The following is a 14850-nucleotide window of genomic DNA, read 5'->3' on the forward strand; positions in this document are numbered from 1 at the left end:
TATATATTTTTCCACAAGAGCATAACCATGTTAATTAGGTACGTTATTAACATTCTAGTTCATTTATCTTGCAAATGATATATAGGATCAAAACTATTGGATCTTCAAACACAAGTACTATAATGCTATGAGAGTACGTACATGGACACCATTGACCGTGATTTATATTCAAAAAACTTATATGAAAAAAAAAATAAATAAATATGTAGTATAGAGAAAAACATAAAGGATGATCAATATGGTTCAATAGTTACAAGTCCAAGCTATAGGTAGGTTTTTACTCCAACTGAGCGCACCTCTTGCTCTCTCCCTTTTCTCAACTCCCCTAGAAAACCTAGACCAACCCCAACCCCCCTCCTCACTCCTCCCTCTTGGTCTCTAGTTTTTTCTTTTATATTTTTTTGTTATTTTTGTGTGTTTTTCTTTTAAAGTAGGGCGAATTGCCGATCTATTATTTTCTGGAGCCTGGTGACCATCACGCACTTCACCGCAAGATTTCTAAGCGCTGATCCTATTTACGGGAGAAGAATCTCGTCGAAATGAGCGGCGTATGAGCCACATTCACGATCTAAAGTGAGTACATGACATCCACGCGCAACCGCAAGGGAAGCTCTACCATCGCTACGCGCCGAAATTCTGGGACCAAGACCATTGGTTTCTTCAGACTCGACTATCGACTGTACTTCCAGGGTGGCACATGTCCCTCACACACCACCATAATCCCTTTGTTTTAGGTTGATAATAAAAAGGAAATAGTCTTTTGGATATTTTGTCAATAGAGTGAACGTCATATCCTCCAATAGAAGGTGGGATTTGAAATCTCTACTTTAGGCAGAGTGTGGTCTCTCAGACGGTTTGTTTGTAGAGAGTTATAGAAATTAAGACCATACTAATAACAAAGGAATTTGTATATTGGTGAAGCCCCAACCGTGAGTTGATTTGTAATCTAGATTTTTTTCTGTATGTATAAGTCACAACTGTAACTTCACTATCATGAATGAATGAAATCTATTTCCCATTAAAAAATTAAAAAAAAAAGTTTACAAAGTCCATACAACTATATATATACTTTTCATTAACTTGGAAATAATTAGGACCTATATATTGATATGCAAACTATGATCACCACAAAGTCATAAAACATGATAGCCATTGTATTCTATTAGTGTTCTAACAAGGAAGAATGACTACTAATTAAGAAAAGGACAGGACCCGACACAGCATGAAAAGGTTTTTATGCAAGATAACGTGCATATATATTATACCAGCAAGTTCCATTACATGATCGATACAAAATTGGTGGAGTTGAGAGGATAGCCAGCCTTGAAATGCAGAAAATCTTCACCCACCAGAGGTCATGTCATATATACGCACCTTCCAGTTAAAAAGAAGAAAAATGCAAAAATAGCACTCAATTACAGACGAGTACTTGCTTCAGAAGACAGATTAAGCATGACCAGCCTTAATGTTACCTAATAACATATAAATTATATGTAATAATAAAATTCAGATCTCTATTTCTTGAGTTTTCAAATCTTAAGAAAGAGGAGCCCTCTGAGGAGCTCCCTTTCTCCTGCTGCTGAGAGAGAGAACAATCCCGGGGAGCAAGCCCCGTCCTTTATTCTTCTTCTTCACCAGCTCGGGTTCGCTTGAAATTAAGGAATTGCTAGTGGCCTCATTGGAGCATGATGAACCTCTGTATTGTAGTTCTGGATCCTCTAGGATGGAGCTTGTGGTAATTTGGCCATCATCGTCATCAATTATCATCTCCGAGCCATCCATCTGTAATCCCTCGAACTGGGAAATTGCAAAATCGGATTCATCAAACCTGTACAGAATGCTGGATAGATCTTCTCCTTGGCACACCATGTTATCAACCTGCATTTTTTTTTTTTTTCATTTTTAGGTTTATGGACTATATATAAGCTAACGATCGAAAGCTATCATTTCATGTGCACTTCCAAAGTGAGAAGAGAATATACATTTTTAACAAAAACAAACCGGTCATATGAGAACTTTTCTTACAAACCCCAAATGCCATTCTTCCATGATTTTGCAAATTTAGCAAGTTGGGCAAAACAAAGTTGTTTAATTTGCTCAAGTTGCAAATATCCTTGACTACGTCTTCTTGAAAGCTTGATCATCAATCAGAATATTAAAGCAGTACTTCAAATGGGCAAACAGGTAAGTGAGGGGGGGGGGGGGAACCGAAATGGACCTTGCATGAGAGTGAACAGAAGTGGAATGGCTCTTGGAGAATCCTGTCACAAGTCCAGCATATGTTGGCAGAGCCCTTGAAAGACCTAGACTGTGGCCTCTGATTCAAGAATATCACTTTGGCACTGTTTATAGTGTAGGGCTGCCAAACGAGGGAATCACATCATCACTTAATTGTAATGCACAGAACAAGTAAAGCTAATAGGATTTCGTTGTTGGATGTATGTATACTAAATTCTGACATTTTTATTACAGTAACTTTTCTTATGAAATATTATACTAAAAACCTGAATATATGAGCAGTCAATGAGCTTTTCCAGATCACCCAATCGAACGACATCGTGGTAAACATATCGTCTCACCTGTCACGGGGATAATAATATAACCACAATAGAGGACCATCTTAATTACAGCAGCTAATTTAGTCACCATTATTGTGATGTAAATATATGACACCTATAAAAGATCAATGATTTTTCCTGTATTAAATACGAAATTATCTTAGGCAAAAAAGCACCAAAAAACTTATTTGTTTATATGAATATAAATAGATAGACATTTATTAAATAGAAGAAGAACTACAGCATTCTGTGGGTAATTTGAACTTTAGGTGAAAAGGTTGGGCTAGCAAGGAAAAATGAATGAACCGATCGATCGAGTTGAGAATTAGTTATGGAAGGGATTTCTTCAGGAAAATGACAAACATGAACAGGAAATGTGAAAAATTGGGTCAAACTTTCGCTTTCGATGAAAGCAACAGCTCATGAGCGACCTTTGCAGGGAAATAATGAACAAATAAGAAATCTTCCATAAATGGGAAAGAAACCAAATCCAAAAAGTGGGATCAGGGAAGACATTGTGAACCATTTATAAAGAACCTTCTACATGGAAAATGCAATAAATTAAGCAAGACCTGACCACATAAGTAAGACGATCTTGGTTTGGATGGATTCAAAAATATGATAAGAACAAGTTATATTAAACTAAAATAAAAAAAACATTCAATAATTAATTTTAGGGGCTCTCAAACAGTATGTCGATAGAATCCAATTTGGTATGTGAACAAAAGAACGGAAATTTGGTCAAATTCCGGAAGACTTTTGGGACGTTCCTTAAAGAAAGATTATTGGGCAGTAGAAGTTCAGAAAATTTGGAAAACTGCTAAAATTCAAATGAATTGAAATGCCGAAAGAGTGAGTTTTTTTCTCTTTTGTTCTCTATTCAGAACTGAAACGTTTTGCAAGATTTTAGGATAAGGATTTTGAAATCTTCGCATGGAGAACCATAACGAGAAGAGAATTCTTGGAGTATTATGTGAAATAAATACTAAAACATGGGGAAAGTTCTTGAAAAATGAGATATCATAGGAAAATTCTGCAAATTCGCTAATAAAATTACCACATACCAAGAACAAAAGTTGAGGTAAGAAAACCACAAAGATTTTGGATACCCAGTAGAAAATTGCACTTGAATTACATTTGAAAAGAATTCAAGAACAATAGAACTGAAGCAAAAAATAAAAACAAAAACTCGTGAGATTTCCCAAGTACCCACCAAAGAATTGAGACAGACGGAACCGAGAAAACATTTGAAGCTGCAGAAAAAAAAAAAAAATAGAACAAGCATGGTTCCAAAAGACCTGAACACAATCGCATGGGTGAAAATTAAATGATTTTTGCAAAGGAAATCGAAGATCGCGCACATAACTAGGTGGAGTACTAAATCACGGGTACTGTACATGATGTACCTGTAGGAGAGGGTGGGAGCGGTGAGAAGGGAAGCAGTGGGGGCAAATACTAAGGCAACAGTGCAAGCAAAAGACGTTCTTCTCGTTCTTCCTGAGATTATCGTGGGCCCCACAGGCGCCGAAGAATGTTTCAGCCATCAAACCCTCAAGCCATGCAGGCTTCATATTCATGTCGTTGTTCATCATGTTCATCCCAACTTCCATATCTGAAGAGTATGGCTCTCTTACCATCTCTCTCTCACCATCTCTCTCGGTGTCTGCAAGGATTCAACGAGCGTGTAAAAGCCCAGTGGAAGGACCAGGCCTCCGGCTGTAATATTTTTTAGACTTCTTTTTTTTTCTCTCTCTCTCTCTCTCGAGCGCTTTTGTAGAAACCTTGCAACACTCGAAAAAGTTCTCTATTACTCCTATTTTTATAGCCGAGGAGGTTCCAGATTTCCTGTCGTTTACAGACACAACGTCTAGAGAGAGCGAGAGAGAGAGAGAGTGGGTGGTGAGGTGTGGTGGAGAATGGGGAATGGTGTTAATGGCGGGAAGACAGCCCACCAATCTGTACTTTTCTCTGCGTACTACCATTTCACTTTTCTGCTTAATGATTCTCTCTCTCTCTCTCTCTCCGTTTTCAATTTTGTTTTTTTTTTTTACTGCCTTGAGTATCCAACCTTATCTATTCCTTTTGACCAATATAGCCCTCACTCTGTATTTCAGTACTTCTGTCCTCCATATTCCAATCCAATCAAAGTGGTGATATGTAATTCAGTTGGATTGGCAATTGAGAAAGTTATTATTTATCATAATTTCATTCAAATAAATTTATAGTGATTAATGTTAAATATAATAGCGAGTTATTTAAGCGTTGTACAATTTTTTTTTAAATGTAAAGTTTATTATTAAAAATAAAATTTTTCATGCGACTTTATATTTATTTTTTTTTTCAAAAAAATATATAATACTTAGGCTTGGTTTGCTTTCTTAACTCATCATTACAATTTTATCAAATTTTAATATAAAATATAATAAACAATTCAACTTTTTTAAATTTCAAAATAATAATAATATTAAAAAATAATATTCTAATAATATTTTATCATCTCAATTCAATTCAACTCAACTCAGTTCAACATTCAAATGCAGCCTTAGGCACTCTATAACTGTAAATATTATTTTATTATTTATAAATTGAGATAATTTATATTAAATTTCTTTTATAATAAAAATAATTTTATAATTTAACATATTATATTACGTTAATTTATAAATTTACTTTTATGATATGTTTTTTACTAAAATATTTTTCTTAACAATTAGTATTCATCATTTCCTCGGTACCAAAATGAACATTATTCTTTAACATTACCTCCTAATTATATTATTTAAAGAAATAACGAAATGAGAATTTGACCTTTTAATTTAATCAAAAAATTCGAAAATATATCAATAGCAAGCTAGTGCCTATCTATTTTCGTGTCCTTGACTCCTTAATTGAAATTTGAGTACATCCACCCATTTATTATTTATAGCGTTGTCGTGGGAGACTAAAATCTCCGATTTAATTCATTAGAGAAATAAGTTTTGAATCTATATCTTTATTTAGAAATATGAGTTTCTACAAACTTTTTTTTATTAATTACATGTGTTATTTTTTAATAGTTAAATAACCTAAAAATATATATTTTAGCCTCCCGTGGATTTACTATTTAGCTTAACAAAGTCTAATGCCTAAACTAGTTTATAAAACTAATTTTTATTAGTGGTGATATTTAGTTTGAGATTTATTATGCATCAGCCACTATTTATTCTTATATCCCACACATATGATTTTTTCATATGATGTGAGAATATTTTTCATAAGGTATAAGTGTGGAGTGGTGAATAGTAACTGATGAGAAAAATTTATCGTTTAGTTTACAAATTATGAATTAACAAGTGATAAACTCGGTGAGGGTGTCAACTTCTTCAATCCCATAACATATTTTTGTTGATTAGAAGATGGTTGTATAATTTATTTATTGATCAAATTTGTTGATTTAATGTATAATCATGAGAAATATTATAAATTAGTTTTTTCAGGTATTCTCATAATACTTTATTATTATTTATTATTACTTTTTATCTACTTTTTATTACTATTTAATATTTTATTATTATTTTTTCATTACATTTTCACTACTATTTACAGAATATCTGAGAGTACCTTACTACCCAAACGCACCATAATCAGTCCAATTTCAATGACATTGCCTTTCATCTTTAATTTATTATCTATCTTGATCAATTATGTTTATTGATGGGATATATTCTAAATAAGTTTTATTTTACTAATTATATAAAAATTTAATTAATTAAAAACACACCATCCATTTTATTGAAAATATAAATTAAGATAAATAAGAATATTTTTCTTATAATTTCGGTCAAATAATTACACATTTTAAATCAAATAAATTATGGAGATCCGGAGTGAAAATGTGAATCATTTGTCTTGATGGCGTTGATCATTTGCTTGTTCGATATTTCCTCTTATGCAAAGCAAATAATCTCAATATGTCTCATGTCATTAGCACAATTAATACGTCGTTTATAAATTATGCGGATAAAAGAGTTATTTTATTACAAGTTTCAAGTGTGTGACTTATTATATTTATAAAGAAAAATATAAAAATATTACAATTTTTTATATTAATTATTCTCAAGAAAAACAGCTAGACAATTTTTAAAGCAGCACTACCTCGTTTAGACAACATTGTAATTGGTTGGTATGCATACTCCTCTGTCCTGTTTTTTAGTTTTTGTTTTTTAGATTATTTCAGGCTAAGTGTGTATATATATATATATATATATATATATATATATATATATATATATATATATATATATATATGATATATTAGGGAACAATCTCGGGTGAGTTAATACCAGAGTGCACCTGACATAATGATTTAAATAAAAAAAATAAAAAAGTCAATAGTTTATTTGTCTGAAAAAATAAAATACAAGGTTAAAGAAAGGTAAAAAATAAGATTAAAAAAAAATCTAATATAATAATAAAATATTATTAATTTCTTATTTAAAAAGAATTGAAACAAAAAAGAAAAGAAAATGAGTACATTTTCATAACAAAAAGGATATGAAAAAGATACGTCAATTCATGTACACCGTAGGGCAATTGAGGGTCTTTTGATAAAACATTATCCTTCATTAAATTCTACAAGAGAACTATACGTCAAATGGTCAAGTATCCTAATGACATTTTGGTAAAACAGAATCTTTCATTAAATTCTACAAGGGAGCTACACATCATATGATCAAGAATTTTAAAAGTCTTTTGATAAAACAAGACTTAATAGAAAAAAAGAAAAATTAACAGAAAAATAACAAAAGTTATTATTTACAGTTAGATAACCACTTATTATAATAGAGTAAATATATATGAAAAATTTTATACACCATACTACCATCCCACTAAGTATGATGTGTCACATTTATCACCATTAAATAATCATTTATTGAATGTTTCTTTATCATTTAATGGTGATTAATGTGCCATATACTACTTAATTAGTATGATCAAAATAGAATGAGAGTGTGGTGTATAATATTACTCTATATATATATATATTATATATATATGGTCTATCTTTTTTAATGTTTTGAATCCATCGAATTACTAAAATAAATAAATATATTGTATATATGTATTGGATGAATCAAAATATCTAATTGTAGTCGTCATGTGTTGTCTACCAATTTTGGGAGGTGCGAGGTCTTAAGCTTTAGTTTTTATATGGGACAACATTGTTGTCTACCATTCAACCTTTGTTATTTTGTAACACCCAACAACACATTTCACCCTTTATGATTACGATATGATGATCTCTTGAACTCGGCAACGCAATTTATATTATCTTAAAAAACAAATACACGTATAATTATTTTTATAATTTTATTTTAAATGAATGACATTTTATAAAATAACATATAAAAAAAAAACAATTTGTATGAATATCATTATCCATTTTTCATATGTTTGGACGTTGTTTATTTGTTGATGATGTTGGTTTCCGAGCGCATAAGAGAGAGTATTATTCAAATGTTTTTCAGATATAACGTACGGTAGCTGCTAGCATGTCTAATTGATTTGTTTTATTGCCAATTACAAGATCATCAAACAATGCAACAAATGGAATATGATTATATAAAAATATATATTTATATTTGTACTCATGCACGTACGATTAGAGGGAGTTCCACGTGAATTAGCTTTCCAAAATATTCTCTAAGAAAAGTTTTTAAATAATTTTGAAGTAAAGAAATTATATATATAAGTTAATAGAATAAAAAGATTTTTTAAAACATTCATTTTAAAGATTTTCAGACGATTTTAAAACTAATTCATGCTTAATATATAACGTCCCTTCAGTAGTACTATACGATCGTGACAGAATAGAGAATTTATGAGCTCGGTTTGTTTATTAAATTGACCCAATTAAGCTAGACTGTTTTAATGTCTAACTAATGTTTATTAAATTAACGATGCATTAATTATATCTCATGTTCAGTAACAACATCATGCAGTCTCGAAACAAAAGTTATATGCAAAACTTAACTATAGAAAGAACAATACAAACCCTAATAAGCTCCGTTTAGATATTGAACTGAGCTCAGTTGAGTTGAATTCTTTATAAATAGTAGTGAGTTGAGTAGTAAAGAGAATTATGTGGGACCTATCTAAACTGAGTTTAAAGTGCGTTTAGATATTAAGATGAGTTTAGTACTTTTTATGAGAAATTGAAAAAAGTTGTGGATTCCATGTATAAAGATATTTTAAGTTAAAAAAGATTGTGAGTCCCATGTGTAAGAAGATTATGAGTTGTGATGAGTTTCATAATTTGAGAGTTTGGTATTTGAATATTAGATTCAATTTAAAATTAGATTGAACTCAGCAGAACTCAGTTGAATTCAATAACCAAACGAAACATTAGACTCTTTCTCAAGCTATACGTACATACGATATTTTTGTTTAGGCCTGAATATCTAAGATCTCTAATTTTCTTTCACATTGTCTTCGCATCGTGTCTAGACCCTCGATCCATATTGACTTCTTTTACACTTGGTCTCGATCAAGATAAAAGATTAAAGACCTATAAATAAATACTTTTTTATTTCATGGATAATATGAATATCCATTAATATGTGTAAAAAAAGAAAAAGGAAAAGTAACCTCACCCAAAACGTTTATATGCAATAGATCTCATTATTTATAATGGGGGTTGGAGGGAATATTTTCGCTCCCCTCTAGACCGGGCTCGACCGAGATGTTGAGGCTAATCTCAGTCCCATGTGCAGGTCCAAGATCCCCCAAGAGAATTTAGTCCAGGAGTAGTATGAGAAAAGTTGGGGTATCCTCGCTCAGGAAACAGATCGAAGGGGACAAATGGGACCTTTCAACACTTAGTATTTAAAGATCTACACCGGCACGTGAGCGGGAATCACAAACAACCTTCCATTCCCTGACAAAAGGAACGAGAAATGACCGTGCCGACAACCTACAATCGCCACCCGAGGAGTCACGCCGCATTAATGACGCTACCTCAAAAACTATATTGCATTAAATACCGTGGCTTTAAAACTATGGGCATGATGCTTACTATTTACACATGATACAAAATGTTCTCTAATACCTCGTATAAAAGCATGAGCCCATGTACTAATAATCTCTCTTCACTCTAATTCAAAAAAATTCACCAAGAATGAAGAAAACTGACTTTGGCATCAGAGGCCCCTCGGACCACCCCCGAGCTTGCCTTTGTATTTGTGTCGCATGTAGTAGGATCTCAATCCTAATCTGGATTGTTGGAACTAGGCCCAGATGTGCAAAACACGTCATCAAATACAAGAGTATAAGATTAGAATGCAAGAAATGATATTTTAGATTATTAGTAATTGGAAATATAAAGCAAGGGTTTATGAGAATGGAGGAAAAGTAAAAATAGTAAGCTTACGGATGATCTTTGTTTATTTGAGTAATGCTATATATAGTCTTGGAACTTCTTTTGAAAAAAGTTGATAAACTTATGATCCACATCATCATTAAAAAAATAATATTTTTATGTAGGGCTCATGTTTACCAATTGAGAGTGCGTAAATTTTACACACTTTAAAATTATAAATATCATTTTTCTATTTTGCTAGCGCGAGTGCTAATTCATTGCATGGTCTAAGTAATTATATGGGCTTCTGCCAGTTCAACCCACAGCCCAAATATTTCGGCCTGATATGGACTTGAGCTAAGGTAGCCCATCTTGGCCTATCAATGACATAGCCTCCAGGTGATTCTGATTATTATTATTATTATTTTTCCAATAAGTAATTGGTTTATCCTCACTTACAACGATGAAGGTTTTTGAGATGACCTAATTCTCAAAATCAAAGCTTTTGCAGAACTATATTCCAATAGAGGAAAACACACAAGAGGTTTTCCAAATAGTTTCATAAATACTTATCTACTTGTATTGAGAAATAATAGTTCTATTTGAGAGTTTATTTATGAACAGATTAAATTCATACTTGATGCGAAAATCTGTACATTAATTAGTATAAAAAATTTATTTTTATTTTAAAATTTGATAGCTATGTGATCTCATCCAACATATAATAAAAATTCATCTTTATTATAAATATTAAAGAAATATCTATTATAAAAAGATCTTACAAAAATAAAATTTATAAATTGAAATAATTTCTTGTAGTATGTCAAATTAAAAAGAAAAATTATTCTCATCAGCCACTATCCCACACCTCACACTCTATGAAAAAAACTTTCACACCTTATGAAAAAAAAAAATATAAGTGTATGGTGTAAAAATTAATAATGATTGATACATAGAATTACTCAATTAAAAAACTCTATTTGTTGTCATATAACGTCTAGCTATATCAATTATGAACTTTTATTATAAGATATATTCATTAATTTGTTTTCCATCATCTTCTAATTGGACATTAAATTATTAAAAAATTATTTATCATTCATTAAATGTCATACGAGAAGATAGTGAAACGATGGTAATTAAAAGAGTAATAATATAAATACAACTCTTTTAACAATCATGTTTTTAAATGATACAAATACATTAACGCATTTTTATAAATTATAAATTAATGTTATTTTATAAAAATGTCTCACATTTTAAAATATAATTGCGTAATAAATTGTGAAAAATGTTGTGTATATAATTTTTTAAATGAATTATTTTATTTTTAAGTCAATATATAAATTTATATCATTTAAATAATAAGATTTGATTCAAATTTTAAGACTAATTTTTCTTTCTAAATTAAAATAGTTGCCATTAAAAATTTAAAAGTTTTATTTCTTTTATTTAGCGGCATTTCCTATTATTCTCAATCATTTCCGTTCCATAGTTAAAAGGCACTGTCGTTCAAGCGACCGATGTGGCGCAAACATGAGTAGAAATATCCTCGATAGGCGTCGTCGTTTTAAGGGATACACAGAATCGAGCCCTCAAAACTGAACACACAACAGCCGTCCGACCGTCCATCCTCGACGGCGCCATTTTTGTCGTCTTCACCCTCAATTTAGGGTCGGGGATTAGGTACGAAGCTGCCCTTCGGGTATTTATTATCTTTTGCTTGATTTGTGCTTTCTTTGTGGTTGGAAGAGATCTTGGACCAAAATATTTGGGATGTTTGCGTGCACTTTGTATTTTACAACTTTGTTCTTTTTATCAGTGTTGGGTTTTAGAGCTTGGCTTCATCTCCTCGTTGTTTTTTTTTACCCCTTTTCTATCATTTCCTCGCAGCTATAAATGTGACACCCGTGTTATTTTTTCAGTTTTTTAATTGTTGATTTGCTTGTGATTTAGTTCACTTCTACTGTAATGCATCTGTATCGGGAACTGGGAAAGCTATCTTCTTTATTGATTTCCTCAATGCTTTGTTTGTTTGGCTACCGAGAAAATGTGATAAAGCAATGAAAAGAGCCTCAAGAAGTAGTTTGAGTCTTTCAGGTTACATATGATGGAACACTCGGTTTGAGGTTTTTTCAGTCTGTAATCTCATGTCCTTCATTTTCCTTTTTTTTTCTTTAGTAAGCAAGGTCATGGGAATTCTTTTGACACTTAGTTTTTAAGTTAGTCTTTTTCTTTCCTGAGCAGCTAAAATGTACTAGCTAACTTCTTGTTGTGGGAACTTGAATCTGCTGGGCAAATTTGCATAGACTCGTCGCTGTAGTTTGGTAATTTTTAGATTGCTGAAATTTATACCTGCCTTTCTTTTCATTGCAAACTTATACACACGTGCAGTGGAAGAGAGCATTCGCTTTAGGTGAAAGGCACATCACCTCCCATCTTCAAATTTTAGCCATTGAGTGGTAGAAAGAACATAACCATACATGCATCCCGGAAGAACTTCCTTGAGGAATGTTGATGGTGCAGTGGGTAGATGAATCAATAGAAAAGAGTGTGCTTTGCTCTAAGTACCAGATGGTCCTTTTTTGAGCGCTTTTATTTTGAATTATAGTGTTTTGGGAGAAAATACACCACTAAAGATGGTTGATGAGGTTCTTTCGTTGGAAAGGTTAGTTCGCAAGATAGGAATAGTCCCTCCTGGAATGTATTCCCTCTTTGCTTTATATGGTTAAGGGAAATGATATTCCCACCTACAAATCCCATCGAGGATTTGTACTGATTGTTGTTTTTTTTTTTTTTTTCAAACTTAATGGTCAAGGAAGGGCTTTTTAATGAGTTTGTGATTTTTTTTAAAAAAATGTTTAAGGGGGATTGAAAAATGTTTGGCAAAAAAATAAAAAATTTGCACTGTCGGTAGAAACCTTCGGTGGGGTTTCTCGGTGGATGTAGCAGGGCCCTATGGTTAATTTGGAGCGGGAGAAATAATCATACTTTTATTGGATTAGAGCTGTCTTCTCTGAAGCTAAAATCTTATCTCTTGCATTCTTTTGTATGCGTGGTTTTGTGCTTTTGTGAATACGGCCATTCGCTCCTTTGTAGGCTTAATGTATTCCTCCTAAAGAAATATTACAGAAAAGTGAATTTCAGTTTCTTCAAGATTGCTGATTGCTTTTCGTTGGAAAAGGCGTTGAAACTATTGCTGTTGAGTTTTAGATGAAATGATATGCTTCATGCAATCCCATATTATCATGTTTCTTTGTATGAGTCAAGATTGTAATTCCAAAATTTCAAGGATTCTAACATAGGGCACACTTATTCCATCTCTTTTCCCCCCTCTCGAAGCTCCTGTTCAGAAGGTTTAGAGCTATAATGTATTCTTCTTGTTATTATTTTAAGCTTATTTTTGTATCTATTTTATCTTTATAAATATATTATTTATATTCGTAAAACATCGTATTTTTTTGTTATATAAAACATGATTGAAGCAAATGTATATGATTTAACAATCCCTTTATTTGTTTGTTTGTTTGGGCGATCGCTTTTCGTTGGAAAAGGCGTTGAAACTATTGCTGTTGAGTTTTAGATGAAATGATATGCTTCATGCAATCCCATATTATCATGTTTCTTTGTATGAGTCGAGATTGTAATTCCAAAATTTCAAGGATTCTAACATAGGGCACACTTATTCCATCTCTTTTCCCCCCTCTCGAAGCTCCTGTTCAGAAGGTTTAGAGCTATAATGTATTCTTCTTGTTATTATTTTAAGCTTATTTTTGTATCTATTTTATCTTTATAAATATATTATTTATATTCGTAAAACATCTTATTTTTTTGTTATATAAAACATGATTGAAGCAAATGTATATGATTTAACAATCCCTTTATTTGTTTGTTTGTTTGGTGGATTTCAGGCCATACTGTCGTCAGTCGTCCAGTGAAAGCTCAAAGCTTAAAGGTTGATTTTCCATTAATAGAATAGAAACGTGAAAATGAGCTTCATTTTAAGAAGGCATAATTTACCAATGGGATTATCCAGAAAAGCTGTGGTGGCACTAAATCCTATTAACATCAATACGTTCATTCAAAGATTTAGTCAAGCTGCAAGGGAGGAGGAAGAGGGGGAAGAAGTGGAGATTGATCAGAAAAGGCTCCCAACTGATTATGATCCAGCTACTTTTGATCCCACAGAGCATCGTAGTCCTCCAACTGAGCGTGTATTTAGGCTTGTAGATGAAGTCTCAGGACTCACATTGGCTGAAGCTTGCCAGCTGGGAGCCATTATGATGAAAAAAATGGGAATGAAGGACCCACCAACAGTTGGGGTCATGAAACCAGGAGCTGCGGGATTGGCTGGATTTGCAGCAAAGGCACCTACAGCAGCCAAGGAGGAGAAGAAACCAGAAAAGACTGTTTTTGAATTAAAACTTGAGTCCTATGAAGCAGCTTCAAAGATCAAGATAATCAAGGAGGTTAGGAGTTTTACTGATTTGGGTCTCAAGGAAGCAAAAGACTTGGTAGAGAAGACCCCATCAGTTTTTAAAAGGGAGTATCGAAAGAAGAAGGTGAGCAAATAATTGAGAAGATGCAAGCTCTTGGGGCCAAGGTTATCATGGAATGAAAAGAAACTGATACAAAATTCGTGACTCCCTGCTTTCCAAGCCACGTCCTTTTTGTTGGCACTAAAGATATACTTTTGCCATGCAAATTCTGAGGTAGAAAAGTGTTTGAAATCCTGGCGTATGGATGAAAGGATTTGGAAATCTTTTGTATGTCAGGATATATTCAGTCTTATCAATATATTGCGTTTTTTTCCTCTAGGTGTTATGTCCATTGATTTTACAATTATCGGCCCTATTCGAGGTCATTTCTTTGAGATCCAAAACCCTTCTTGAAAGTCTACACATACATATATATTTGTGATGGGCTTGATTTGGTGGCTGCCATGGCAAACAGTTC

General features: G+C 32.3%; 2 protein-coding genes across 3 annotated transcripts; one reads left to right on the forward strand and one right to left on the reverse strand.

Annotated features, from left to right (window-relative positions):
- Nucleotides 1-1244: 1244 nt before the first annotated feature.
- LOC121266865 (protein RGF1 INDUCIBLE TRANSCRIPTION FACTOR 1-like) lies at nt 1245-4536 on the reverse strand. 2 transcript variants are annotated; one of them, XM_041170707.1, is made up of 4 exons: nt 3965-4534; nt 2505-2579; nt 2219-2359; nt 1246-1878 (listed from the first exon to the last, which is right to left on the reverse strand). In XM_041170707.1, exons 1-4 carry the CDS (start codon nt 4193-4195, stop codon nt 1537-1539), a joined length of 789 nt encoding a protein of 262 aa, XP_041026641.1. In that variant the 5' UTR covers nt 4196-4534; the 3' UTR covers nt 1246-1536. The 2 variants fall into 2 exon arrangements, with proteins under 2 accessions (XP_041026642.1, XP_041026641.1); XM_041170708.1 differs by lacking the exon at nt 2505-2579 and having other exon boundaries at nt 1245-1878; nt 3965-4536.
- A 6871-nt stretch (nt 4537-11407) lies between these two features.
- LOC121267733 (50S ribosomal protein L7/L12-like) lies at nt 11408-14711 on the forward strand. Its single transcript, XM_041171757.1, is given in 3 exon segments — nt 11408-11580; nt 13806-14430; nt 14433-14711. Coding segments are annotated over 2 exon segments (627 nt in total). The 5' UTR covers nt 11408-11580; nt 13806-13883; the 3' UTR covers nt 14513-14711.
- The last annotated feature ends 139 nt before the right edge of the window (nt 14712-14850 follow it).

The sequence above is a fragment of the Juglans microcarpa x Juglans regia genome, chromosome 5S, assembly GCF_004785595.1.
Source record: "Juglans microcarpa x Juglans regia isolate MS1-56 chromosome 5S, Jm3101_v1.0, whole genome shotgun sequence".
Taxonomy (NCBI): domain Eukaryota; kingdom Viridiplantae; phylum Streptophyta; class Magnoliopsida; order Fagales; family Juglandaceae; genus Juglans; species Juglans microcarpa x Juglans regia.

Bases quoted from the DNA above. Each gene is read 5' to 3' on its own strand.
- LOC121266865 (XM_041170707.1), bottom strand. From the start codon at position 4,195: ATGGTAAGAGAGCCATACTCTTCAGATATGGAAGTTGGGATGAACATG. The intron at 2,580-3,964 runs GTACATCATGTA...TCCCCGTGACAG, and splicing joins GCTCCCACCCTCTCCTACAG to GTGAGACGATATGTTTACCA. The intron at 1,879-2,218 runs GTCCATTTCGGT...AAAAAAATGCAG, and splicing joins TCTGTTCACTCTCATGCAAG to GTTGATAACATGGTGTGCCA.